Below are 23,779 nucleotides of genomic sequence, written 5' to 3' on the forward strand. Positions count from 1 at the left end.
AAAGGGGTGAATGGGGGGATTGGGGCAGTTTTGGGGGGCTAGGACGGCCCCCAGTGCTGCCGCAGGCAGAGGGCGGAGCCCAAACCCGCCCGGCGCTCACTGATTGGTCGAGCTGCCGTGATTGACAGCTCCGGTGGGGGGGGCGTTTTGCGACGGCGGCGCTTGACGGCGGCGGCAGCAGTTGGCGGCGGCGGCGGGCCCGGTGGTGGTGTCGGCGGGGCGGCCATGCTGCTCACCGTGTTCTGCCTGCGCCGCGACCGCAGCGAGCTCACCTTCTCCCTGCAGGTGGACGCCGACTTCGAGCTGCAGAACTTCCGCGCCCTCTGCGAGCTGGAGTCCGGCATTCCGGCGTCTGAGAGCCAGGTCAGGCCCTGCCCGCCGCCTCAGGCCGGCGCTGCCCCTACCCCCGCCCTTGGGGTCTCGCCACAACCTGTGTCCCCGCGCCAGGCCCCGCTGGGGCCTCAGCCCCGCCGCATCCCGAGTTCGGGGTTGTTTGGGGGGGGTGGGTGTGTGTTTCCTCACACCCACCTTTTGGGTTTGGGGAGAGACGCTTCCCTTTGCTCTCCAAGCCCTCCTCGTCCCCTCAGGAGAGGGCTCCGGTCCGGCGGTGTCTTCCTTTGGGGAAGGCTCCGTCTCCTCCCGCGGCGTAGCTGACGGGGAGGACAGAGGGATGTGTGTTGTTATTGAGGCGTTGGAGGAATTCGGTGTGCAAGTCGGGAAGAGTTTGGAGTGAGAGGGACGGAATCAAGGGTGGGGAGGGCGGCAGAGCCTGGGATCGAGCCCGAAATGCTCAGGAAGAGGTTTATTTATTGTATCAGCGTATTCCTGCTCGCAGCCGGGTCAGAAAGGGCAGTCTGAGGCTTTTCATCTCCTTTACCTTTCCTTGCAGGTGCAGGGACTGAGCACAGCATCTGCCTGGTTCCCCCCAAAATCCCCCTGCTAGCCCCAGTTCGGGGCTTACTCACAGCATGCTGAAACACCAGGCTGCGGCGTGGGGGCGGCTCTGGTCCGTCTGCCCGTCCGTCTGCCCATCCATCTGGGCTTTACTCAATGTTTTGGGCTCAGTCCTGCTGTTCCCCCCCCGTTTCTACCCGTTTCTTGTCGAGGCATTGCTGGACAGGGCGATGTCCCTCTTCCCGGGGCACTGGCAGAGTTAGTGGAGTTTTGTGGGATGACTTTTGCTTCCTAAGCCTTTTCCCAGTCTGAGTTAATGAAGTGTTTTTCCAGTGAAGGAAATATTAGTCAGCGATGGAAAAAGTGCCGAAGCAGCCCTTGAGGTGGACGTGTTCCCTCACCAAGCAGGTTCCTGACGCGGTGTTTTGCTTTATCCCTGCCTTGAGCCTTTGGTTTTAGACAGAGAGGTTGGTTGTGAGGCGGATGTCCTCTGCAAAGCCAGGGTACAAAATCAAGGTGAAATGGATTTTCCTTTAGGGGAAAAACTCCTGGGTTTTGGTAGGTAGGTAGAGAGGAACCACCTCACACAAAGGTTCCTGTCCCTATGCTCCAGCAAACCCCTGTGGCTGTGTTGCAGCCGCTGTTGAATTTGTGGCCAGCAATGGGGACAACCACTGTGTAACTCCTCACTTTGGCCTCCATCACCTGCCAGCTCTGGGTCAGGATAACAAGGACTTGTGGGCGTTTCTACTTTCATTTTGCTTGGTTTTGCTCTGTTGCAATGAAACCAATGGAGTTTCATACTGAAATCAGCTGCAGGTATCGGACATCAGCACTGGGCTTTTTGTAGCCATCACTGCCTCCTCCTGCTCACCCATCTGCTGTTTGTGCATCCCCTTGCTTCATTCTCATGTTGTCTAGCTGTGTATTCACTTTCTCTATTGTTTCTGCCTAGTGCTTGTGAAGTATTTTGAGGACCTTTGTGGGTGCTGAGGTGCTGGCACAGGGTGCCCAGAGAAGCTGTGGCTGCCCCATCCCTGGCAGTGTTCAAGGCCAGGTTGGACACAGGGGCTTGGAGCAAGCTGCAATAGTGGAAGGGGTCCCTGCCCGTGGCAGGGGTTGGAACTGGAGGAGCTTTAAGGTCCCTTCCAACACAAACCAGGCTGGGATTCTGTGACCTTCACTGAGGAGAAAGGTATAAAACCACAAGTTATCAGCAACGCAAGTTGTGTGGAAGGATTTTGTGTGCTCAAGCCATCGTCCTCAAACAGGCAGTGTTACATTCACCAAACCATGTAGTTTGCTGCCATTTTCCCATAACCAAGGCATATGTTGAAGGTGTCACATCATCACTAAAGAGAGGATGAATTTCATAGTCAGGGTTGTGCAGGGTGGAGTAAACCTCTCGTGTGTGGAGGACGGTTCATCCCACTCTCACTCTCTGCTGGTTTGTGACACTAATTCTGGGTGCTGCAGTTGGGGTGGAGGTGAGCAGGGGCTGTGGTCACAGGGTGGCATGAGATAACAGGGCCGCTGCTGGCAGGCTGTGGTGATAAGAGGAGCTGTGCTGGGAGAGGGGAACTAATTTGGCTCACTGTGGTTTCCTGCACACATCGAGGTGGTGGCTTTTCTGGAGGGGAGATGGGGAGGCTCTTGGCAGAACCGTGTTCTTCTGCAGCACCCTTCATTTCTCTTTCTTTACATGCCACGTGTCTCCTGTCCTTGGCTGGGCATAGGGTTATTTCATGGGTTCTGCGTTTGGATTGATCTGTGGTTGCTGGTGGTATCTCATGCTCTTGATTGGGGTTCCTTGCTCCATAAGGATGTTCTACCCTGTGGTATCATATCCATCCATCGTGTGGTCTTAGCACCTGCATCCCGGCCCAGGCCACCCCCAGAAGAGCCCATGTCCAGTGCCTGGCCAGCAAACAAAAGTGTGCTGCAAACGAGACAATCCAAACACACCAAATTACATCAGCTTGTTCTAAGAGCAGAGCAGAGTGGGTCACAAGCTGCTAAGCCAGGCTGCTAATGGATGTCGAGTGAGCTCGGAGCACTTAATTCATTGTCTGAGGTGTTAAGGCCGAATGTTCATAAATCCAATTCCAGGAAGGCGACAGAGGCAAAAGCTCATTTAAACTGATTAACTTGTCTCTTCCCGAGTGTCTGAGCAGGTGAACTGCCATTTCAGACTTGCACGTGCAGCTGGGATTCATCCCACTCTTGCTTTCCCTGCGGGCAGCGGTGTTAGTGAGTCAGGCTGGGCAGGGCGCGTCTGGTAACGCGTGAGGATGCGCTGGGACTCTTCCCATCACAGCCTAACCTGAATTATGCTGGTAATGTCTTGCAAGCCATCAGAATAGGAAGGAATATTGTTTACAGACCTGTGTTTGCTTTGGAAGGAACCCAGTCTAGTGCAGTACTGCTGAGGCTGGGAGGTGTATTGTTAATGAGGAGGTAGGAAGCTTGTGCAGGATTCTCTCAGGCTGATGGCTCTGATTGCTGTTGGTATGGGGTTCTTGTTGGTTTTGCATTTTCTGTCTTCGGCACTGCTGCTGCCGGTGGATCTCAGCTGTTGCACACTAGTAAGATTCTGTGTTGTTTCTGAGTTGGTGGAGTAAAGCAGTGAACGTCAGGAGCATCTTCCAGACATTAAGACATGTAGTAACTGGGGGGCTTTTTGGATCTTCTTTTTGGCTCTGCTGCTTGCGATAGCATCGGGCAGAGCTGTGGCCCATCCACGTGAGGACTGCAGAGCTGCTCCCCATTGCTGCCAGTCCTGACCTGCAGCAAACCCATTGTTGCTGAACCAGCCTTTTCCAGACCCAGTCTTGCTAAACAAGGTGGTAAATGTGAAATTCAATCATATGCCCGACGGGTTTAGGCTGAGTTCTCCAGCACTTCTCACTCTGGACTCCTGCTTAGGGGTAGGAGCTGTTGAACCAGGTCTCATTGTGCCCCAATAGAGGCACAGGAACTGTAATGTTTAGCAGATACCATTTCTGGGAACATCTGTTCCTGTAAATCACATCTTTTTGTTTTCTTGCTTCTCTGTAATTCAGGGCATCTGTAGGTATCACAGATCTAACGTGAATAGAAATGTTCCCATGGTGATTGTTCATTTTGATCTCAATATGATTTTATGTTTAATCTGTGGACCCCTTGTTAAGGCAGATTATCTTAATAGAAAATGATGTGAATGTGTTTTATAGTCAAAAGAAGTTACTTCCCCACCACAGGCTGATTGCAGTCTCAGGAGGGGTGTTTGGGTGCTGAACCCTCATCTCCAGGTAGAGATACATCAGTGAAATAAACTGGAAATCACTGAGCTGATTACTGTGGGCCTTGTAAAACTGGTTATTCTGGGGAGCTGTTGTGGGAGAAGGCAGAGATTGTAGCTATTGGACTGCATCATCCGTGGGTCTGCCCTGATTGGTGCTGCCTGCGGGTGTGCAGTTGGTCCTTGGTCAGTAGGTGTTGACAGAGCAGTAGAAGACGGTTGTGACTTGTGATCTTAGAGATTGGAGTTTGGAAATGTGTGGTGAACAGGCCTAGGGCAAGGCTTACCTTCTTTCACAATGTTGGCCTCTAATTAAAGGAGACCAGCCCTTCTCTGAGATGCTGAGTTTTGAGGAACCACAGACCAAGTCTGTGTCCTTGTCCAACCACTCATTGAGGCCTTTCTGTGCCTGAGGTGGAGGTGCTTGGGCAGGGCTGTGGTGAGCACTGCTTACCTTCCCTTCTGAAGCTCAAGGTGGGGCCAGAGGATTTACTGGAGCCTTTCCTAAGATAATAACCTCTTGCTGGTTTTTATCTTCCCCTGCTTTGCACTGCTGGGGTTTTCCACTGCTCTCTCTCCATGAACAGATAGTCTATGCGGAGCGGCCGCTGACTGACAACAACAGATCTTTGGCCTCCTATGGCTTGAAAGACGGGGATGTGGTGATCCTGCGACAGAAGGAGGCCGTAGAGCCGCGGCCCTCCATCCGCTTCCCAGGTGAGAAAGGATTTGTGCTAACATTTGCTCGGAGCATGCAAAGATCTCCATGTTTCTCAAACACCAGTTCCATGTCTTGTCAGTCTCCTTTAGCAATTCACTAAGCAAAACACCTTGGAAGGGAGGGTGGTTAGGGGTGAGGTGGGAGGCTTTGAAAATTACCCAGAGGGCTTGTTTTTAATGGGATTTTTTTCTTCCAAGGAAGCAAATATCATTTTACTGTTCTCCTGGGGGAATGCAGAGAGAGCAAGGAAGGGAACTGGTTCAGAACAGCAGGATTTGTAAAGGCCTGTGAATATTTATACAACCACCTGGTGTAATGGCACAGTAATATGTGGTCTGCACGGCTCAGGTGCATTAAAAGGCTGCATTGATGTACTCTTTGAATCCACACATGACAGATACCCAGAGAAGCTGCATCTCAACAAACCCAGTTATGCAACTGTGCTACACAGACTCCTCTGAGCAGAGCTCTGCTCCTCTGTCCTGCATTCCGCAGCCATTCCCAGGAAATCCGTGTCATAAAACATGGCTGGAAAAGAAGGTGCTGCTGGCTGAGAAGGGCATGGGAGCATTGTTTGAGGTCTTCATCCTCCTGCCTCAGCTGGAGGATGGGTACCTGCAATGCAGGTCTGCAGAAATGCCACTTCTCTTTTTTTCCCTGGTTGTTTTAATCCGTGAGATTCAGAAGCGCCTTAGAGAGACGTGAGGTTCAGCCTTGCAATCCCTCAGTGTGGAATTCACGTTGGTGAAGCTGGAAGTAACGAGTCTGTGATTCACTGAGTGCGTTTCAGGGGATAAGAAAACGGGCCAGATAGAAGGCTGGACGAGTTACGTCAAGCCATGCTGGCATCCCTAACCCAGTAACCTGCATGCGTGGCCATGCTTCCAAACTGCTCCTCCAGAATCTGGTCTAATACTGCAGCATTAAGAGCGGTTTTCGCAGTGTGAACGTGAAGCACCAACACCTCTGACGTCTTTCTCCCTCAAGGTCTGCCCAGGATAGACTTCAGCAGCATCGCCGTTCCGGGCACATCCACACAGCAGCAGCAGCAGCCGCCTCCAGCGCAGCGCCTGCGCCCGTCGCCTCCCGATGCCCCCTCGTTCCCCCAGGGGCTGGACAACCCTGCGCTGCTCCGGGAGATGCTGCTCGCAAACCCCCACGAGCTGTCGCTGCTGAAGGAGCGGAACCCGCCCTTGGCAGAGGCGTTGCTGAGCGGAGACCTCGGTGAGGTGGGGGTTAACCTTTGGGAGGTGGTTTGGAACTTGTTGGAGCTCCCTCCTAACAAAAGGCAGCTGCGGGTGTTTCACTGGGGTGTTTGCTGCCAACTCCTTGTTGGCACTGATAAAAGGTGCCAGTTGGGAATACTCAAAGCAGGGTTCCTTTCTTATCAAGACCTTTCTGCTGAGTTGGGTGTATTTCTCCTGCTTGGCTGCTTTAATATCCTCAATCCCCTACTTTGAAATATCAGCTGCACAGATGAGTCGAGTTTCTGTGATCACAAGTGGCTCAGCATCTGATTTTTCAAAGAGTCATAATTCCAGAGTGGTTTGGGTTGGAAGGGACCTTAAAGCTCATCCAGCTCCAACCCCTGCCACAGGCAGGGACCCCTTCCACTAGAGCAGCTTGCTCCAAGCCCCTGTGTCCAACCTGGCCTTGAACACTGTGATTAATTTGGGTGCAATTGAAGCCTAGTATCATGTCCTTGATTTCCTCTGCAGTTGAGTCTGTGTTGGTCCTTCATCCTTCATGTGATTAAAGGTGTGAGCTCTCATGTCCTTTCAGTATTTAAACAGAGTGGTGGTGTGGGCATCAGCAGTTGTGCTTTCTGAACTGCTGCAAGACAGTTAGATAGGAAATAAATCCTGTTGAGTCTGGGAAAATGAATCATCAGATAGTTAGGGTTGGAAAGGACCTTAAGGTCATCTAGTTCCACCCCCCTTGCCATGGGCAGAGAATGAAATATCTTCTAGCAGGAGATTTTCTTCCCCACTTTCAAGGTTACATCCTTGTGATTTCTCGCTGTCAAATAAAGCTAGAAAGGAGCTTGCATGAATATTCTTGGTCTGTTTCATTTCCCAATTCTAACTTTAGTTTACAGTCAGAGTTAAAACCACATCGCTTGTGCTCTTCTTGCAAGTGCTGTGCCTGTAGTGCTGTTGATTCTCCATCCCCTTGTCAAGATGTGCTGCTCCTGGCACAGAAAACGAGAGGTTAAGCCCTACACGCCCAGAACTGGCAACAGCAAGCTGCTAGAAGGGCGGGGTTTGAGCTGGTCATGCTTGCCTTGTTCTCTACTGCTACTGTTAGTGTTTGGGCACAGATCCAGTCCAGTTCTGGCTCTCATGCCCCAGTACATGCATAGATGTGTACCGCAAGTGCTGTAGAAGGTACCTGCTATACAGAAGCCTAATTTAAAACATAAAAACCCAAACAAGTAAGAAAATACACCTAATACCTTCCTGAACAGTCTCTGAGCCAGTGACCTTCTTCATGGGAACTGCGTTTCTGGAAGCAAACCCACAACCTTCTATGTTTACAGAACCTCATTTATCGCCAAGTCCTTTTGGGAATGTACATGTTCACATCCAAGTCGTAAAAAGCAGCCAGAGGCTATCCAGAAAGTGGGGATCTAAAAACTGTGTTCTTAAAACATGCACTTAAAACTTTGGGAAGTGGGTGTCCCAGCTAGGACCTCTTGATTGCAGTGGCAGGTATTCAGCTCTGGGGATGCTGGTCTTTGCCTGTGTTGCTTGGGTTTAAAGTATGTTTTGTTGTTAGCCTTCATTTTGCCTTTGTTTTTTGCTGGGTGCACAGGCTGCTCTTTTACTGGGAATACTGAGTGTAAAATGTGGCACATTTTGCAAGCTGTTCTTGGGGATGGGCATCTTGCTGAGAGCTGTGAAACCTCCCTTCTATCTATCTCTGAAGCTGTTTCAAAATGCACATGCACTTAAGCCTCTCAATTGAGTTGTGCAGATTCTTAGTCCTGATTTGTGCTTCGGGTCTCATTTATCTGCTGGTTTTGCAGCTGTTTGGGTATTTTTGGCATATTGTGTAGGCAATTCTTGCTGCAGTAGAGAAATTAATTTGTGGTTTAATGGCAGCTCTTTGGTTTAAATATTGTCTTTGTGTTTTTCTCCATATTTCATCCATATAAAAATGTATGTGCAGGGAAATAGAGTCTGATTGTGCTGAGTTTGGGTAGCAGACACAAGGAGAAAGAGTCCAGACAGTTTTTATCCTAGGGCGTTCCCAGGTTTGGTCCTTTGTGGTCCATCAGTGCTGTCTGCAGAGGAAGCCTTTTTTTTGCATGTGCTGTTGACTCTAGCCCTGAGTGTGTGCTGGCATAGAAAGAAGAGTTTGCTGTGCCAGACCTTGATTTTAAGAGCGGTTTCCAGTAAAGAGCATTTCTGTGTCTCCCTGGTACTGCAGAGAAATTCACCAGGGTGTTGCTGGAGCAGCAGCAGGACCGAGCTCGCCGGGAGCAGGAGAGGATCCGGCTCTATTCAGCTGACCCTTTTGATCTTGAGGCACAGGCCAAGATAGAAGAAGACATAAGGTAGGAAACCAAAGTCACTTGCAGGCTTTGGAGGTCTTCACAGTGCCTCCATCCACGGTGTGTTTTCCATGGAAGATGCATGGAGCGTGTTTAGATCCTGCCTTAAGACATGCATTGGCTTGAAGGGCGATGCTCTGAGCCGCCTTTGCACATGGGAAGTTTGGGATTCAGGGACATGTGGGTGTACCTCGTCCTTCAGAGGTATCTATCTGAGCACGGATCATGAGGCAGCAGTATCACTGTCCATGCATGTGATGTCCCAGAGCTGCCTAAGCTGGTTCCCTTTGAAACAAGAGCTGAGATCCTCTGTCGAGGTGGTACTTGGGTGCCTCAGGTGTGTTTTGAACCTCGGGCTTGTGCTAGTCTCTAGGCTGATCTCTCTGCACAGCAACGTGGCGTCATTTCTCCCAGCTGCCTTCCAGACTGGGTTTTGTGTACTGCTAATTGGTTTGTGTCTCTGGCTAATTCCAGACCCGGAACATCGCTGCTGTCAGAAGAGATGTTCTGTAGAAATATGTTCTGTTCATCAGCACTCGCTCCCTCCCTCGTGCTGTCTTCCAAGTGTAATTGCATTGGGCTGGGGCTTGATTCTTACACTGAGTGATAAATCCTTGAGTCAGATCGTGTTGGATGCTTTTTTCCTCAGCTCAGAAATGCCCTTTTGGTTCAGGCTCAGAGTTGACCATAGTCAAAATTCAGTTGCAGTAAGAGTCATTCTTGTGTTGCAGCTGACAAGGTGTTGGTGCTGGATAAATGCTTTGCTTAGCAAAGCAGGAAAACACACATTTGTAGATAGCAAAACGTTGCTTGAGGCACAGGAAAGCTTTCCTGCTTCCATAGATGAGGGGACAGATAAAGGTGATGTGCCCGAGGCCATGCAGCTGTCCCCAGATTTCACACCTTGAACTCTTTGCTTCATTAGATGTGCTGTGCCCAGGATTGACAGGAGGCTGTGGCAAGTGTCCTGTTTGTTTTGAGACACATTTCTGCCCTTCAGAGTGTACCTTAGATGGAGTGTCAGGCACAGAGAAAACAGAGTAATGGATTTGACAAGAGAACAAACTGAAGATTAACCACTGTGTATCCAATGTAAGCTAAATAATAGAAGACAGGACAATATGATGCATGAATACATGAAGTGGGGCATGCTGGCAGTAGGGTGCTTTAGCTCCCAAGTGAACCAGGTATCGGGGGCCATTAACTATTTATCCTTCACCACCAAGAAACCTCATCTCCCCATTCTTGGGGGAAGGCTTACCACAGCACAGAAGATGGATAAGAGTGGAGCTTGAGGTTTTCCCCTTCCCTACTGAGGAGTTAAAATGAAGTGGCATCAAAATTGGAAGCCCTTTTCCCTTTTTGGTAGATGAAGCTATTTCAGATACAGTTGCTGTGGATGCCCATCACTTCCAAGATACTTCTTGGGCTGTGGTGGGCTTCTGGAAGCATGTTTCTTCTATAGGCTTGAAATTGCACCAGAGGTTTATGCTCATGGTGGTGTTTCTCACTGCGGTTTTGCTCACCACCCTCCCTTCCTGTGCCGGGTAAAGAGAAGATACCAGGGAAACGTTGGAGGATTTGAACGTTCAGCTGCTGTGTGGGATTCCAGCATTGTAGCTACTGGCAACGTTGTCATTGTGTGCCCTCAGTGCTTTATTTTAGAGTAATAAATACACAGGGTTTTTGCTCACAAGCTCTCCAGGTTAACTCTGTGGTGATGGGTTTCTGTAGCAAACAGAAGGCTGTCGGGAGCTGTCGTGTGAGCTAGGCAGGGTGTTGGAAGGAGCAGTCTCCATGGCTCTGGATTAAGCCAAGGTCATTAATAGCAACTCCTTATCTGGGAAGCCTGTGTGTAGCTAATGAAGCAGTCCCTGGTGTGCTCTGGGTGTGCTGTTTGTAAGGTGAGCTGCAGTGGGTGGGATTTCTGGGTCTGTTTGTAAGTCAGAGGGATGCTTGTAAGGTTCAGCTGACAGAAGGTCTGATTCTTCTCTCTCTTCTCCATTAAAATCAGGCAACAAAACATTGAAGAAAATATGACGATAGCAATGGAAGAGGCCCCAGAGAGCTTTGGGCAGGTGGTGATGCTGTACATTAACTGCAAAGTCAACGGACATCCAGTGAAAGCCTTTGTTGACTCAGGTGAACTGGCTTTTATTCACCTCTCTGCTCTCCTTTGTCTCACTGAAGGAGACAGCAGTTGTTCCAGAATCATTGCCCAAAAATTCCATACTAAAGCACCGTGTTAGAAGATTCTGAAGCATCTAATTAAAGCCTGAGAGCAGCCTGGGCATTGCATAAGGCAAAACTGTTGAGAGAAGCAGCACACACGAGTGCTTGAGCCCCTCAGATCAAGGCTCCTGGGAGAATTTCTGGGCTTCAGTGCCAGAACGGTCACTGCCACGTGTCTGCCTTATCTCATTTTACAGATGGGGGGGATTACACGTTCCTTTAATGTAGTGCTTCCCAGCCACAGCCTTAAAGGGAAAGTACTTGGGGTTATTCCAGCTCTACAGTAACACTGCTGTGTGATTACAGTCCATTCAACATAGTGGGATTCACAGGAAACTTTTACACCCCAGTGCAGTTGCCTGATGCAGGCAGGTTGGTTTCCCAGCTGCTGAGTGCAAGATCTTAAGCCCTTCCAGGGGAGAATTTGCATCTGTGTTGAGCTCTCAGGTTTTAACACCAATTCTGTTGCTGGTAGGTGCCCAGATGACCATCATGAGCCAAGCTTGTGCTGAAAGGTGCAACATCATGAGGCTGGTAGATCGGCGATGGGCTGGCATTGCTAAAGGTGTAGGGACACAGAAAATCATTGGCAGAGTGCACTTAGGTAAGTGCTGGCATTCTGCACGGGGCAGCTTCAGCAGCAGTGTGACTGCATTTCCCGCACTCTTGGCGCCAAGAGGATCTGGTTTAATGCTGTAATTGTTAGGAGGTCCCACAGAGTAAAATAAAAGTGCATCTGCAGAGTGTTTGCTTGTCTCAGGGAAAGCTTGTCTCGTTTAATGCTTTTTTAATGGAATTACCTTAACGCTTTTAGGTGCAGGAGTCCTCAGCTCCTGCAGACAGAGAGAGGATGCGTTCAGTCTGGGTGCAAAAACACGGCTAATGTCTTTGGGGTGGGACTGCTGGGCAGTATGATTTGCTCAGGAGGGCTCCAGTACAGTGGAGTGTGTTGTATTCCTTTGAGAAGATTGGCTGTGCTTTTGTGCAGTTTTTCTGGATGAGAGAAGATTGTCCTTATTGTCTGAAAAATGATTGTCTTCACTGTACAGATCTTCAGGCTTGGAGGGTTAGATGAGCAGTAAGGGTCTACAGCAGTCAGCTCTTAACTAGCTTCTTGAGACCAAGGCAGGCCTGGTAGTCCCTAAGGCTTGCACAGGACTGGATGTGCAGTGACCAAAATGCTATGTCAGAGCTCTGGTTTCAGATTTGCCAGGAGCAGGCCTTGCCCAGGAGGTCAAAGAGCTGAGAGTAGATTTATTGCACTGTAGGTATTGCAAGGAGGTAAACTCTCTTCCTTATATTTCAGCTCAGGTCCAGATTGAAGGGGATTTCCTTGCGTGCTCCTTCTCAATCCTTGAAGAGCAGCCCATGGACATGCTTCTAGGACTGGATATGCTTAAAAGGCATCAGGTATCAGAACCTCATAGAAACATAAAATCCTAAAATGGTTTGTGTTGGAAGGGACCTTAAAGCTCACCCAGCTCCAACCCCTGCCACAGGCAGGGACCCCTTCCACTAGAGCAGCTTGCTCCAAGCCCCTGTGTCCAACCTGGCCTTGAACACTGCCAGGGATGGGGCAGCCACAGCTTCTCTGGGCACCCTGTGCCAGCGCCTCAGCACCCTCACAGGGAAGAGCTTCTGCCTAAGAGCTCATCTCAGTCTCCCCTCTGGCAGGTTAAAGCCATTCCCCTTGGCCTGTCCCTAAATCCCTTGTCCCAAGCCCCTCTCCAGCTTTCCTGCAGCCCCTTCAGGCACTGGAGCTGCTCTCAGGTCTTCCCTTCAGGAGCCTTCTCTTCTCCAGGCTGCCCCAGCCCAGCTCTCTCAGCCTGGCTCCAGAGCAGAGCTGCTCCAGTTCCTGACCTCTTTTGAAGCAGTTACTGCTTCTTCCAAGTTCAGTGCTAAGTGCAACAGAAATGCTTTCCTTGTCTGGGAATGTATTAGGATTTTTCTGGGGAGAGTTGCTGGTGGATTATCTTCCATCCAGTTATGAAGTACATTACATATACTTCATGTATCGTGGATAGCTGGAGCACGTCTGGCAAGTTTTTTGCTCTGATTGAAGATGCTCAGAGCTTTCCAACTGAATGATTTGTCACAAAGCAGGTCATAAGAGCCCCTTTGTTCAGAGCTGATGCTCTTGGCCCACAATTGGCTGCTGTGAGCTCTTCCCATTGGAAGTGGATTGTTTAACCTTGTTTCTCCTTTTTCTCCGGGAATGGGCTGGGTCTTACCCAGGCCCCTGATGTCTTGATGCTCTTTCACAGTGCTCCATTGATCTCAAGAAGAATGTACTGGTGATTGGCACGACAGGCTCACAGACCACGTTCCTCCCAGAGGGCGAGCTCCCGGAGTGTGCCCGGTTGGCGTATGGGGCCGGGCGGGAGGACATCCGGCCAGAGGAGATCGCAGACCAGGAACTAGCAGAAGCAATACAGAAATCCGTAGAGGAAGCAGGTACCAGGAGCTGCCCCATTGAAATACTGATGTGCATAGTTCCCTTGCTGTGTGGCAGGATGTCACTCAGCAGTTCCCCCTTCTCAGCACCTAGGAGATGCAGTTTAATGCAGCACCAGCGAGTAAACAGTGGAGAGGAAGGGGCTTTATTCATGCTCATTGCCTCTAACTACACTTCTCTCTCCCTTTCTGTACAGCAAATTTGCATGAAGGCATTTGGGGGTGCTTGCTGTTTATGTGTGCTCTCCTTGCAACTTCCTACCTGCTCTGGTTTCTGGGCCTTCAGAGGTGTGGAGATAAATGATTGTCTCTGGCACCAGTTGCAGTGCCTAGGCAGGGACGTGGCTCAATTGGGTGATATTTCAGCAGCCTCATGTAAAGACAGCTTTGTGGGGGCTTCCACAAGTACTCTCTTAATAGCTGCAGCATGTAAAAATAGAGGAGCTGAAGCAGTAAGAGCAATTTTCTGGACCAAAGATGACAATTCTTAGAACTAGCACTATTTCAGCATTTTTCCTTAGAGTGGTGCTTGTGCCCTTGGAAGGTGAAGTGCTTCTCTTACCGAGGCTGCTGGTGCTCTGAATTTCAAAAGCAGCAGCTGAAGTCACATCCTGATGTGTATCTGCAAAGAGGATTTTCACCCTCCCCATAGTTCTGTTCCTTGTGCCTCTGGAATCCATGAGCTGCACAAATGAAGCCCTACTTTAGGCTATGGAAGAATTTGGTAGCTGCAAAATGCAAAGTGGAAATGCCAAAATAGCTGAAAGCTGTGACCTGAAGTGTCTGTTTAATTCCTCCCTTCACTCCAGCATAGGCTTCTGACTAGAGGAAAGCTTCATTATTTTTGTTCCATGAAGCTGTGAACACCTCACAAAGTGTATTCCTTGGGCCTTTTTCAAAACCTTTAAAGACAACATTTTACATGCAAGTGCTTTCTAGAGACTTTCAAGTTTTACTGCTGATTGTCCCCCTGAAAGCACACAGTGAGATTCTGCTTCCCACACACAGGCAAAACATGCTGGGTCATGTTTGAGCTGATAAATTTGATTTCTTCAACATTTTTATTGCTAATTTTTGAAGAGTCTAGCATGTGCATATGTACAATTGAAGTGTGATAACCAGATTTAACCATATATATATATATATATATATGGTTAAATATATATAAATATGCATTTATATATTGATTGTATGTGACATATTATATATAATATAAATACATATTGTATATATATATATATATAACCAGTTGTAATGCACTGACATTTTTCTTTAACACTTCCCAGTTGCTGCTTGATAGTCCAAAGAGTAAGTAGTGACTTTCATGCAAATAATGAAGTTGTTCCATCAAGGGGAGCTCAGGACTGCACTTACTGGTCCCTTTGACTGGTCTGCTTCCATGCTAAGAATACAAGTTCTCCAGAGATGTAAAAACCTTGAGAGGAAGGCCTGGCTTTAATGAATAAGCAAGAAATGGTTTAGGAGTTTGACTTTTAAAGCCAAATTGGTGGGTTTCTTAAGTCACAGCAAATAGAGAGAAACACAAACATAGATTTGACCTTGTCCCTCTCAGGTTTTGGCAGCGCTAAAGGTCAGACTCAGCAGCTTGAGCTCCTGTCTCCTCACATAACCTGCAGAGGAAACGTGCAGGTGTAAATATGAGTGCTTTTCCTGTTCAGATGTTGAGCTTGGTGAAGCCTGGGTTGGTTTTTGCAGTATCTCTATTTCAGAGAAGATTTTGCAGACATCGTAGTTGGTTGGGCTTAGTTCTTGACTGAAAGGGTCAAATAAAAAGCAAACCTCATCCCAAAATATGAGCCTTTACAACAAAGGTGTTGTAATTGAGTGCTTTAAAATGAAAAGTGCCTAAAAGGAGTTAAAGCTGCTTATGCAGCTGCAGTTCCAAAGGCCGTGTGGCTTTGTTCAGACTAATCAATCCACAGTTCACCACTGCTGCTGAGCCTTAGAGATGTATGAGAACAGGAAATCATTTTGGGTATTCATTTAATGCTTGTAGAACACCAGTGCACAAAACTGAGATAGGTCTTGTTTAGACTGACTCTTAGTCTTAGATGTATTACAGGCCTCTGGCCCACAGGCATTTGTTGGCTATATCCAAAGATGCCAGAATATACCCTCTTCCTTTCTTCCCAAACTATTAGTTGCTGCCAGATGGTACCAGGAAATCCAAGTGAAAGAACAGGAAGGTGAAGCAGGAGCGGATGTAATGCAGCACCAAGGAAGCTCGGCTCTCTACAAGGCCTGTGTTCTTTCATAACAGCTTGACTTTTTGCTGCCTTCTGGTAGATGGTACAACAGACACTGCTGCATACATCTGGGGGCTATTAAAGTTCTTGTTCTGAATGCACCTGGGTGATTCCTGAGCTTTACTTCATCCCCTGAATCCCACGCTTCAACACCTGCAGAAGGGCAGCTGAGGTGGTCGTGGAGCCCCGTTGTGTTTTACTGTGATCTAGATCCTCCACGTCTGTTTATCTCTGAGAGCTTGCTCTTTTCTGCCTATACGAAGTGTTTCCCCTGCCACTGGGAGACTCGGTGACAATGGAGGATTTACAGAACTGGCAGCAGAACTGCAGTAGCTTTAGGAAGTGTATTCAGTAGTTTACCCCTTACACAGCTTTTCATCCTGACAGGCTCGATACAAGAAAGGCACTGTCACCACAAATGCAACTCAGGTTTTTCCTAATGTAGGGAGGAATTTATTCCTGCTGGTGCACTTTGTGGAGAAGAGTTTGTTCCCAGTGTTAGCTGGATCAATGCCCTTGACAGGGCTGGGATTCAGCTCCTGTAGATACCCATGGAGCAGGTTGACAATGGCTCTCGGAAGGCTGATGTGGAGGAGTGCTTGGCAGGCTACCAGCTACTTCTGCTGTCTAAATGACAGCAACTCCCTCGTGTCTGATCAGACCCTTTATTACCAACCCACTGAATCAAAAGACAGTTCTGCTTCCTCTCTGAAGGATTGCCTTGGGAGCAGAGAGTGTGAATGTAATCCTGCTGCTTAGAGACAGAAACAGATCCCCCTGGTGTTCATCCGTATCCTGTGTCTGAAGCCTCTTTGCCACCCGGATGAAAGCTGAGCAGTCTGCAGATCTGCAGGATAATTCTGGCTTTTTAATACTCCAGCATCTCCGAGTTGTTGTAGCTGCATTAAGACCAGATGTGCAGGCAGCAGAAGGGATTGCTGTGTGCAGCGGCTGCTGTTCTTTATACTAAAGCATATTGATCGGGGTGTGGTAGTGCAGCATCATTGCTGTTTAACAGAGAATAAAAGAAACAAGTAGCTGAAGTGAGAAAGGCAGATTTCTTCCATGTTGTGGACCTGAAGGAATTCTTAGCTGTGCCTGGGAATGGTTAGCTGTCCCCAGTACACCTGGGTATGTGCAGAAAGAGAAAGACTTCAGGTAAAACACTGAGTTTGGAGGCCTCTGGGAAGGGAAACTAAAGGAAACAAATCATGCAGCACAATCTGGATATCTGACACTGAACAGAGTAGGGCTTTAATGGAAGAACAGGTGCTGCTGTTGCAAAGGTCATGTTGGTGAATTACTGAGCGTGTGAGAGCCGATATATTAGCAAGATTAGACTATTAGCAAGATAAGTTCTCTTATTTAATCTCTCCTGATAACTAGAGCCAGTGTTTGGTGCTCCTGATAGAGATCTGCAGTCCATCTGTTCTCAGGGTGGAGAAGGAAGCAGTGAGCTGGGTTTGACTTCAGGCTGTCTCTTCCTTTGCTTCTCTCATGCCAGCCTTGGCCAGCAATTCTTTTTGGGGTTTCTACCTTTCACCCTAGGATCTTTATGCTTCCCTTTTGCAGCAAGCTGGTGTTTTGGCACTGCTGGGAGCACAGCGCAGGGATTGTGTTGCCATCTCAGTTCTCATAGCCCTGAAACATGCTGCCTGAATATCTTCAGTCTTACGGAGAACAAACCAGACATGTGCCTTGTGCTGTGTATATTTTATCCTATGTGTAGTATCACCCACGGACCACTCTGCAGCTTAGATAGTACAGAACAGCCTTAAAATGGTTCTCAGCAGAGTTATTTTTGACTTGACGCAAGGAATTTCCCAGGCAGAACTCCTGGAAGCAGTGAACAGGAGGAGCTCAAGCTGCTTCCACACTCTCCGGATGGACATTCGGGAGGGGAGCTGCGAGGTCGCAGGACTGTAACCATGCATGTGGTGTGCTCTGAATGCTAACACAAGTTTGGTGTGTTTGTTTCCTAATCCAAACAGAACGTCAGAAGCCTTGATGCATGTAGTGTGTGTTTACTGCAGCTGGAATGGGCCACAGACCAGGTATTTACAGCCACTGGTTTATAAGTTCTCTTTACTACAGTGAAAACACAGTTCTCCTGTGCCCTGACTACTTCTTTCTTTCTGTCTTCCATTAGAGAATAGTGACAAAGAAACTACCTCACTGGAAATGCCCTCATTACCAGCTTCTGATGGGTTTCAAAATCCAGTCCAGTCTTCAGGACTAAATTCCAAGATCTGTAATCCCACAAATCAATTACTTGATCGTTCTGTCTCTGCCCCTGCTTCAGTTTGCTCATCCGAATCCAGCCTCACAGAGCCCATTGAGCCTAGAGCCGTCAAGTCTTTGGAGTCTTCAACTGAATGCCAGATAACCCCAGAAGAAGAACTTCCCCTATTATCACATCTTTCCAGTAACGTTTCCTTGGCAAATAATGGCCCGTCTCCCCAGCCAGGGGAGGTGCCCTGTTGCAATCCAGCTTGCCTTTCACAGAAGACACTCAAAGAAACACGCACTGCAGACAGTCAAAAAGAATGTAAAGCTGAAGAACAAGACCGTGGTCAGGAACGTCCTCTGGTAGTGACAAAAGCAAATAGTTTGGCTGACACTGCTTCTGAACATGGGCAAAATCAAGATGTATGTCTGTCTGCAGAACAGGAGGGGAAGCATGAGCTTCCCATAGTGCATCAGACACACAAAGAACCAGAGAAGGAACACCTGGAGGAGCAAGCTGAGACAACTGACCCAGAACCTCCTTGCCGTGTTGGCGAGGTTGAGAAACCTGTTGTGGAAGAAGCCAGCCAGATGGAAAATCCTCCTGTGGAAGTGAGAGGAGGTGGACTGGAGAAACCAGGTCTTTCCTGTGGGAAGGGGAGTATCCAAATGTCAGCCTCCTTCAGCTGTACACATACGGAAGCCTTAATGGAAGTAGATGTGGTTGAGCAGCCTGCAGCTGAAGCGCAGAGTTCAACAAGTGAGCAGAAGCAGCAGGCTGGGAACAGAAGTGGATCCAACCTGAACTCAGATGCCTTTTCCATGGAAGTGGAGTCGCTGAAGTCTGTATCCTCCTTGAGTGATCCGCGTTCCATTGGTGACGTTCCACAGTCTAAAAGCACTGGTGAGATTCCTGCAAAGTATACTGAGTTGTATAACCAGCTGGTGGCTGAAGGCAGCTCTTCCCCTTCCAGCATCCATCCACTGGACATGGATCCAGGAAGAACTTCTGAAGAGCGATGTTTCTCTCTTGCATCAGCCTTGAAAGAGCTTCACAAACTCTTGGTTGTCAGTCGGAAAGGAGAATGTAAAATCCTTGCCTCTGAAGAAGTCTCTCAGCTGGAAATGGCTCACACAGGGCCAGCAGCACAGCAGAAGGGGCTTTCTGAAGATAAGCAGAAAGGCTCGGATCCAGAACAGAGTTGTTCCTCCTATGAGGTGAGGTCTGAAGGTAGAAAAGCAGAGGGGAAGGAGCCTTGTGATTGTGGCATCAAAAACATCAGTGCTGGGTCTGGTGGTCACATACAGTCTGCTCTTGGAGAAGGTGCTTCTGAGGTTCAGGTTTCAGGTAAGAGTGATTTGGTCATGGTGAATTCTGCAGCCACATCTGACCAGCAGCAGAGCTCTGAGCAGGAGGAGGTTTTGGCAGGAGGTCATCGGAGTCCAGCTGGTCCCACTTTGGAGCAGAAGACATCTGTTTCCTCTGCACCCACTGTGGATGAGGGTGCACCTCAAGATACTCAGAGCCTGTGCACAGGAGCACCCAGGAGGAGCAGCAGTTGTGCTCCAGAAGGTCCGTGCCTGGGTGGGTGTGAGGAGCCAGTGCAGAACCCACCATTGGCCTGTACTGGACTTGCCTTGGGAGCTTCTCCCCTCCCTGCCTTCCCTGCAGCTGATGTTGATCGGATCCTTGGTGCTGGTTTTACCATGCGGGAAGCTCTTGAGGCTTTGCAACAAGCAGATGGAAACACGGATCTTGCTCTTCTCATCTTGCTGGCTAAGAGTATCGTTGTTCCTACATAACCACGGAAGAGGTAGCTGACTGGGGTGTCTTTTCTTTTAAAGGACATATCCAAATTACACACCATGATGTACAAGCTGAATGTGAGCCAGGTTTTAATTCTTTGCAGCCAAAGTAACTTGTCTCTTCTGTTTCACTCGTTAGATTTGGCCTTTGAAAAGAACAAAAGCGTCCTAGCATTGTGTGGACAGAATAGCTTTTAATGATGCATACTGGATGAAAATTCATGGGATTGTTTCAATGTACAAGTTTAGAATAAGCTCCAATGTTATGAATAAAAAGCAGAAGCCATTCAGGTGCCTGCCCTGGCCGGTGCAGAGCAGGTTGTGAAGTGAATTGAGGGTGCCTGTGTGCAGGACAGGAGCTGCACACTGAGCTCGGTGCGGCGCCGGCACGGCAGCACGTGTCCAAATGGACTCTGGGATCTGGCTTAGCCCTCCTGTGCTTCATAACCCAACATCTGTGACACATGAAACTACTGTTGCAGCTACTAAAGGTCTGTAGATGCCCACAGACGTGTAGTGCTTTGCAGGAGGAGTACAGGGCATGGAGGGGTTGGATACGTGCGGTTTTGGGTGTGCACAGGGAAGGCTGATGCCTGGTTTTGCCAAACCCTTTTCTGCTCTTGGGCCAGTGTGTTCAAGTTTACAACATGGGGATAGAAGAAGGGAAGAGATAGAATTTGGTGCTACCAAAACTTAAAAGAGACGTTTTAACTTATTTGAAGATGTGCTGGTATTAATTGTAGGGGTGGGGATGGAAAAGGAGTGGTTTACATTTTCTTTCTAGCCTTGCCCAAACCGTGTTTCCCCCAGACAAAAGAAGAAGCTTAACCACTTTAAGGCAAAATGATTAAATTATAACAAACCATCCATGTGTTACAGCTCCCTCTGCCCGGGGAAGAACGAACTGTTGCAGTGGATGCATTCTCTATGCACCAAGCAGGGGGTGATCAGGAGGATGAAGAAATCTGCTTTGCACTAGTTTTATCTGGATGTTTGGGGATGATCAGCCTCTCAGCTGTGGAAATGCAAACTGTGGGGCACCAGCAGCAGCTGGTGGGTACTAATTTAATACCTCTTCAGAGAGCGAGGACTCCCCAATAGGGTTTATGAAACAAATGCACTGATGTGGTTTCTGCATTAACAATCGTGGCCTTCTGGGTTGTCCCAGGTGAGTGAAGAGGACTCACCAAGGCTGTGCTGTAGGAAGCCCTTTCCAGATGTTGTTTTTGGGGGGATGAATTACTCTGTGATGTTCTGCAAAGCCCCACAACCATGTTGGGGCTGGGGAAGGGGAAGGAAAGTGTGGCTGAAAAATGGTACCAAATTTGAAGTAGGAACTTTTCACTTGGTCCCACTTGCAGATGGCAAAAGTGGCTTTGTGTCAAGTGTTCATCTGGAATCTTCTGCTTTGAGCTACACCTGAAGTGATGGGTCAGCAGCAGCTGGACACGTGTTTCTGTCGTGGCTTTCATTTGTTGTCATCATTGTCTCTGGCCTGTGTTCCTGGTGTTTTGCTTTCCCTGTTGCTTGGCAGATTTGCTTCCATGTGTGCGAGGCTTGTTTTTGTGCAGGGTGGCATTGAAAAACCAGCACAAATTTGGTTTCATCTGTGAACTCGCAGGGGTCTGTGGTGTCAGTGAGCTGTGGTGGTCAGGTTTTTCGTAGATGTTTGGGCAGCCAGGAGGTCCTTTAAGAGGAGCCAACAGCTTTAAGGCATTCCTGTCTGTCAAATGGAGCTTTTGCACGCACTGTGAAGGTACCAGGTAGGCCTTGGGCTCCCAGATGCGTTTAGCTTATAGCCTGCTCCTTGTGATGCTGGCAGCAGGCAGTGCTCTGCTGTTTGGGAGCCCTTTGCCAGAGCAGCATTGAGTAATTCACTTGAGGCTCTGTTCAAAACGACTTACTGAGGCAAGAACACAGCTTTATCATCTTCACTGGGCAGGTGGTACGTGTTACACTTGCTGAAGTATTATCTTTTTTTACATATTCTCCTTGCAGAGAGCACCTCAAATCAGCAAAAGCTCCCTCTGAAAAGGGTAACGCTTGGGCTGGTGCGGGAGTACAGTGTCATCAGATGTCCCTCTAGAAGCCTTAGGAAATAAGATATATTAGACCCGTCCCCATCTGCATCTGGTTCACTTGTCAAAAGCAGCAACAAGAATGAGGCTCTCAGATCAGAGCGTCCTCAGTCTAACCAGCTGAATCTGCTCCTGATTGACACCCTGGGGCTCAGTGAGGTGGTCCTAGGGGCAAACCCCCATCTGGTGCACAGACACCAGCTGCAGGTCAGCCCTCAGATGCATGAGAGCTGAATTTGCACCCTTAGCCTGCAGCCAGCTTCTGGAAGCATCAGATAGTGGCTGTTCAGTGGTATATACCCTTTTTGTATTTACACTTCATGGTTTTAGAAGCGATTGCTAATAGCTAGACAAAGTACTGCTGCATAGCACCAAGCTGGTTAAAGGCTCTAGTTTTATGGCCTCATTTACTCAGACTGCATATACAGAATTTATGCTATAAAAGCTTTAGAGCAGCAGCCAATTTGCTTCAATGCTCAGATTTATTCTTTGTCAAATATCATTTCTGAAATCTGCCCTTCTGCCAAAGCTGTTAGTGAAGCGTTTATCAATAGTGCTAGAATTTCCTGGGTAGCTTTCTCTGGACTGCTGGAAACAGCCTGACCCCAACTGAGAAATACTTGTAAAACCTCTTCTGATCAAGTTAGTCCAAGCCTGGTGATTTAAATCTCTTCATTTCAGAGCCTTGCTTTGGGTGAATGGCTACGTGCTGCTAAATTAGAGAATCAGGTTTTTAGGAGCAAGATTTACGTTGGAGAAAATTGGGGCCGTGGTGAGTATTTAAGGTTAGAATAAAATGTAATAGAACTTGTATTTAGTGAACATTGTCTAAAAGTTGTCTTCTGTTTTAACGTGCATGTGTGTCCTCTCTGCTGTACGCACACATCTTTTGCTCAGCCTTTAGCAATCTCTCAAGTGATCCCTGGCCCACAAAGTGGGAATAGCTCTATGTAGGCTGCTACAGCTTGTTGGCTAGAGCAGGGGATCAAGGCAACACCAAAAGCTGTTCAGGTTTCCAATGAGCCATGTATCCTGGCCTCTCTTCACTCTCTTCCCCCTCTTCCCCCTCCTCATTAATCACTGCTCCAATGTATTAATGTCACATCAGCTTAGCAAAACTATTTACAAGTCCATCTATAGAGAGTAAAGCAAGACTCAAGCGGCTGCTTCCTAAAGATGCCAGCGCCTGTGGCATGCCCCAGTGGGTCTGCAGAGCTTGTTTCTGGGTGTTTGCTGGAGCCACTGTGGTCGTGTCTCTTGCTGTGGGTTTCTGGGATGTGTTCTTGAGGATGCCAAAGGAATTTGCTCAGCCTCTTGCTAAATGTGTTTCTGTACTTGAGGCTCTAGGTGAGCTGAGAGGTGATGTTCAGTGAAACACCCACATCTGAAAGTTTCTGGGCACAGATAATGGTGACAAGGGGAGGAAATGTTTCCTGGTGATGGTTTTACCTGCTGCTGGACAGAGCTGAGCTGCATTATTGTGACAATCTCTGCCTTCTTGTTATGTATGTTAAACTTCCTATGTAGACACTTGGTCTCCAGGACTGTTAACCTTGTACCTCCTCAGTATGTTCCCTTCTTCCTGTCTCCCCTCTTGGCATTCCCTTTCCTCAGAAGTAGCAATATTTAAGTGTACTTGCTGAATGCTTAACTTCCAGGCAAGTTTTCTTTAACACACTATGCCATTTACAAATTAGAGGAGGAACAGATCCTAGAGGTTTCTTCACCAGACTTGGACTTCTTGCTGGATGGCTCCCCAGAACTCTAACATGAATTTAAAGAGGGGAAATCCAGAGGTATATCCCTGCCTTTCTCAGAAGTCAGCTTGGGAAGTGGGGTTGGTTTGGGGTACATCATTCCCTTCTGAAGCATTCGAGAGATTTCTTCCTGCACTGTGTAGACAAGGCTTAGTCCGTGATCCAAATGTGTAGCAGTTTGGGTTACTCTTTGATGCTTTTTAGCTTAAGAGTTTTACAGACTCACTTAAGGAGCTTGAGGGAATCAATACTCAGGAATCCTAAAGCTGGTTGCATTTGTGTCATTTACTCTTCTGGGCTGACCACTGCAGCAGTCCTCCCAGGAGGCTGGCAGGAGGAGTGGTTGTGGCAGCAGAGAATGGGATGTGGTTCTGCCCAAAGTAATACACACTTGATTCTCTTTTTGATTTTGATTATTTTTTTTTAATATTGGGGGACTGTTTATCAACAAAATGGATGTGTAAAAACATTTGATATTTAAAAAAAAAGAATAAACACTTTATCATAA

The 23,779-nt window shown here is 48.2% G+C and overlaps 1 protein-coding gene across 8 annotated transcripts; it reads left to right on the plus strand.

Moving 5' to 3' along the window:
• The first annotated feature begins 189 nt into the window (after positions 1-189).
• Positions 190-23,779, plus strand: DDI2 (DNA damage inducible 1 homolog 2). Of its 8 annotated transcripts, none has more exons than XM_057433002.1 (11): positions 190-363; positions 4,762-4,891; positions 5,883-6,119; positions 8,328-8,454; positions 10,466-10,593; positions 11,159-11,287; positions 11,990-12,093; positions 12,948-13,137; positions 17,554-21,072; positions 22,196-22,286; positions 23,173-23,779. In XM_057433002.1, the coding sequence occupies exons 1-9, from the start codon at positions 226-228 to the stop codon at positions 19,431-19,433; spliced, it is 3,063 nt and encodes a 1,020-aa protein (XP_057288985.1). In that variant the 5' UTR covers positions 190-225; the 3' UTR covers positions 19,434-21,072; positions 22,196-22,286; positions 23,173-23,779. The 8 variants fall into 8 exon arrangements, with proteins under 8 accessions (XP_057288985.1, XP_057288986.1, XP_057288984.1 ...); XM_057433003.1 differs by having other exon boundaries at positions 17,554-20,604; XM_057433001.1 differs by having other exon boundaries at positions 17,554-19,444; positions 20,316-21,072; positions 22,196-23,779.

Source organism: Pezoporus wallicus, unplaced genomic scaffold (genome assembly GCF_028554395.1).
Source record: "Pezoporus wallicus isolate ANWC-B61680 ecotype Strahan unplaced genomic scaffold, APGP_CSIRO_Pwel_v1 contig_13882, whole genome shotgun sequence".
In the NCBI taxonomy this organism is placed as follows: domain Eukaryota; kingdom Metazoa; phylum Chordata; class Aves; order Psittaciformes; family Psittacidae; genus Pezoporus; species Pezoporus wallicus.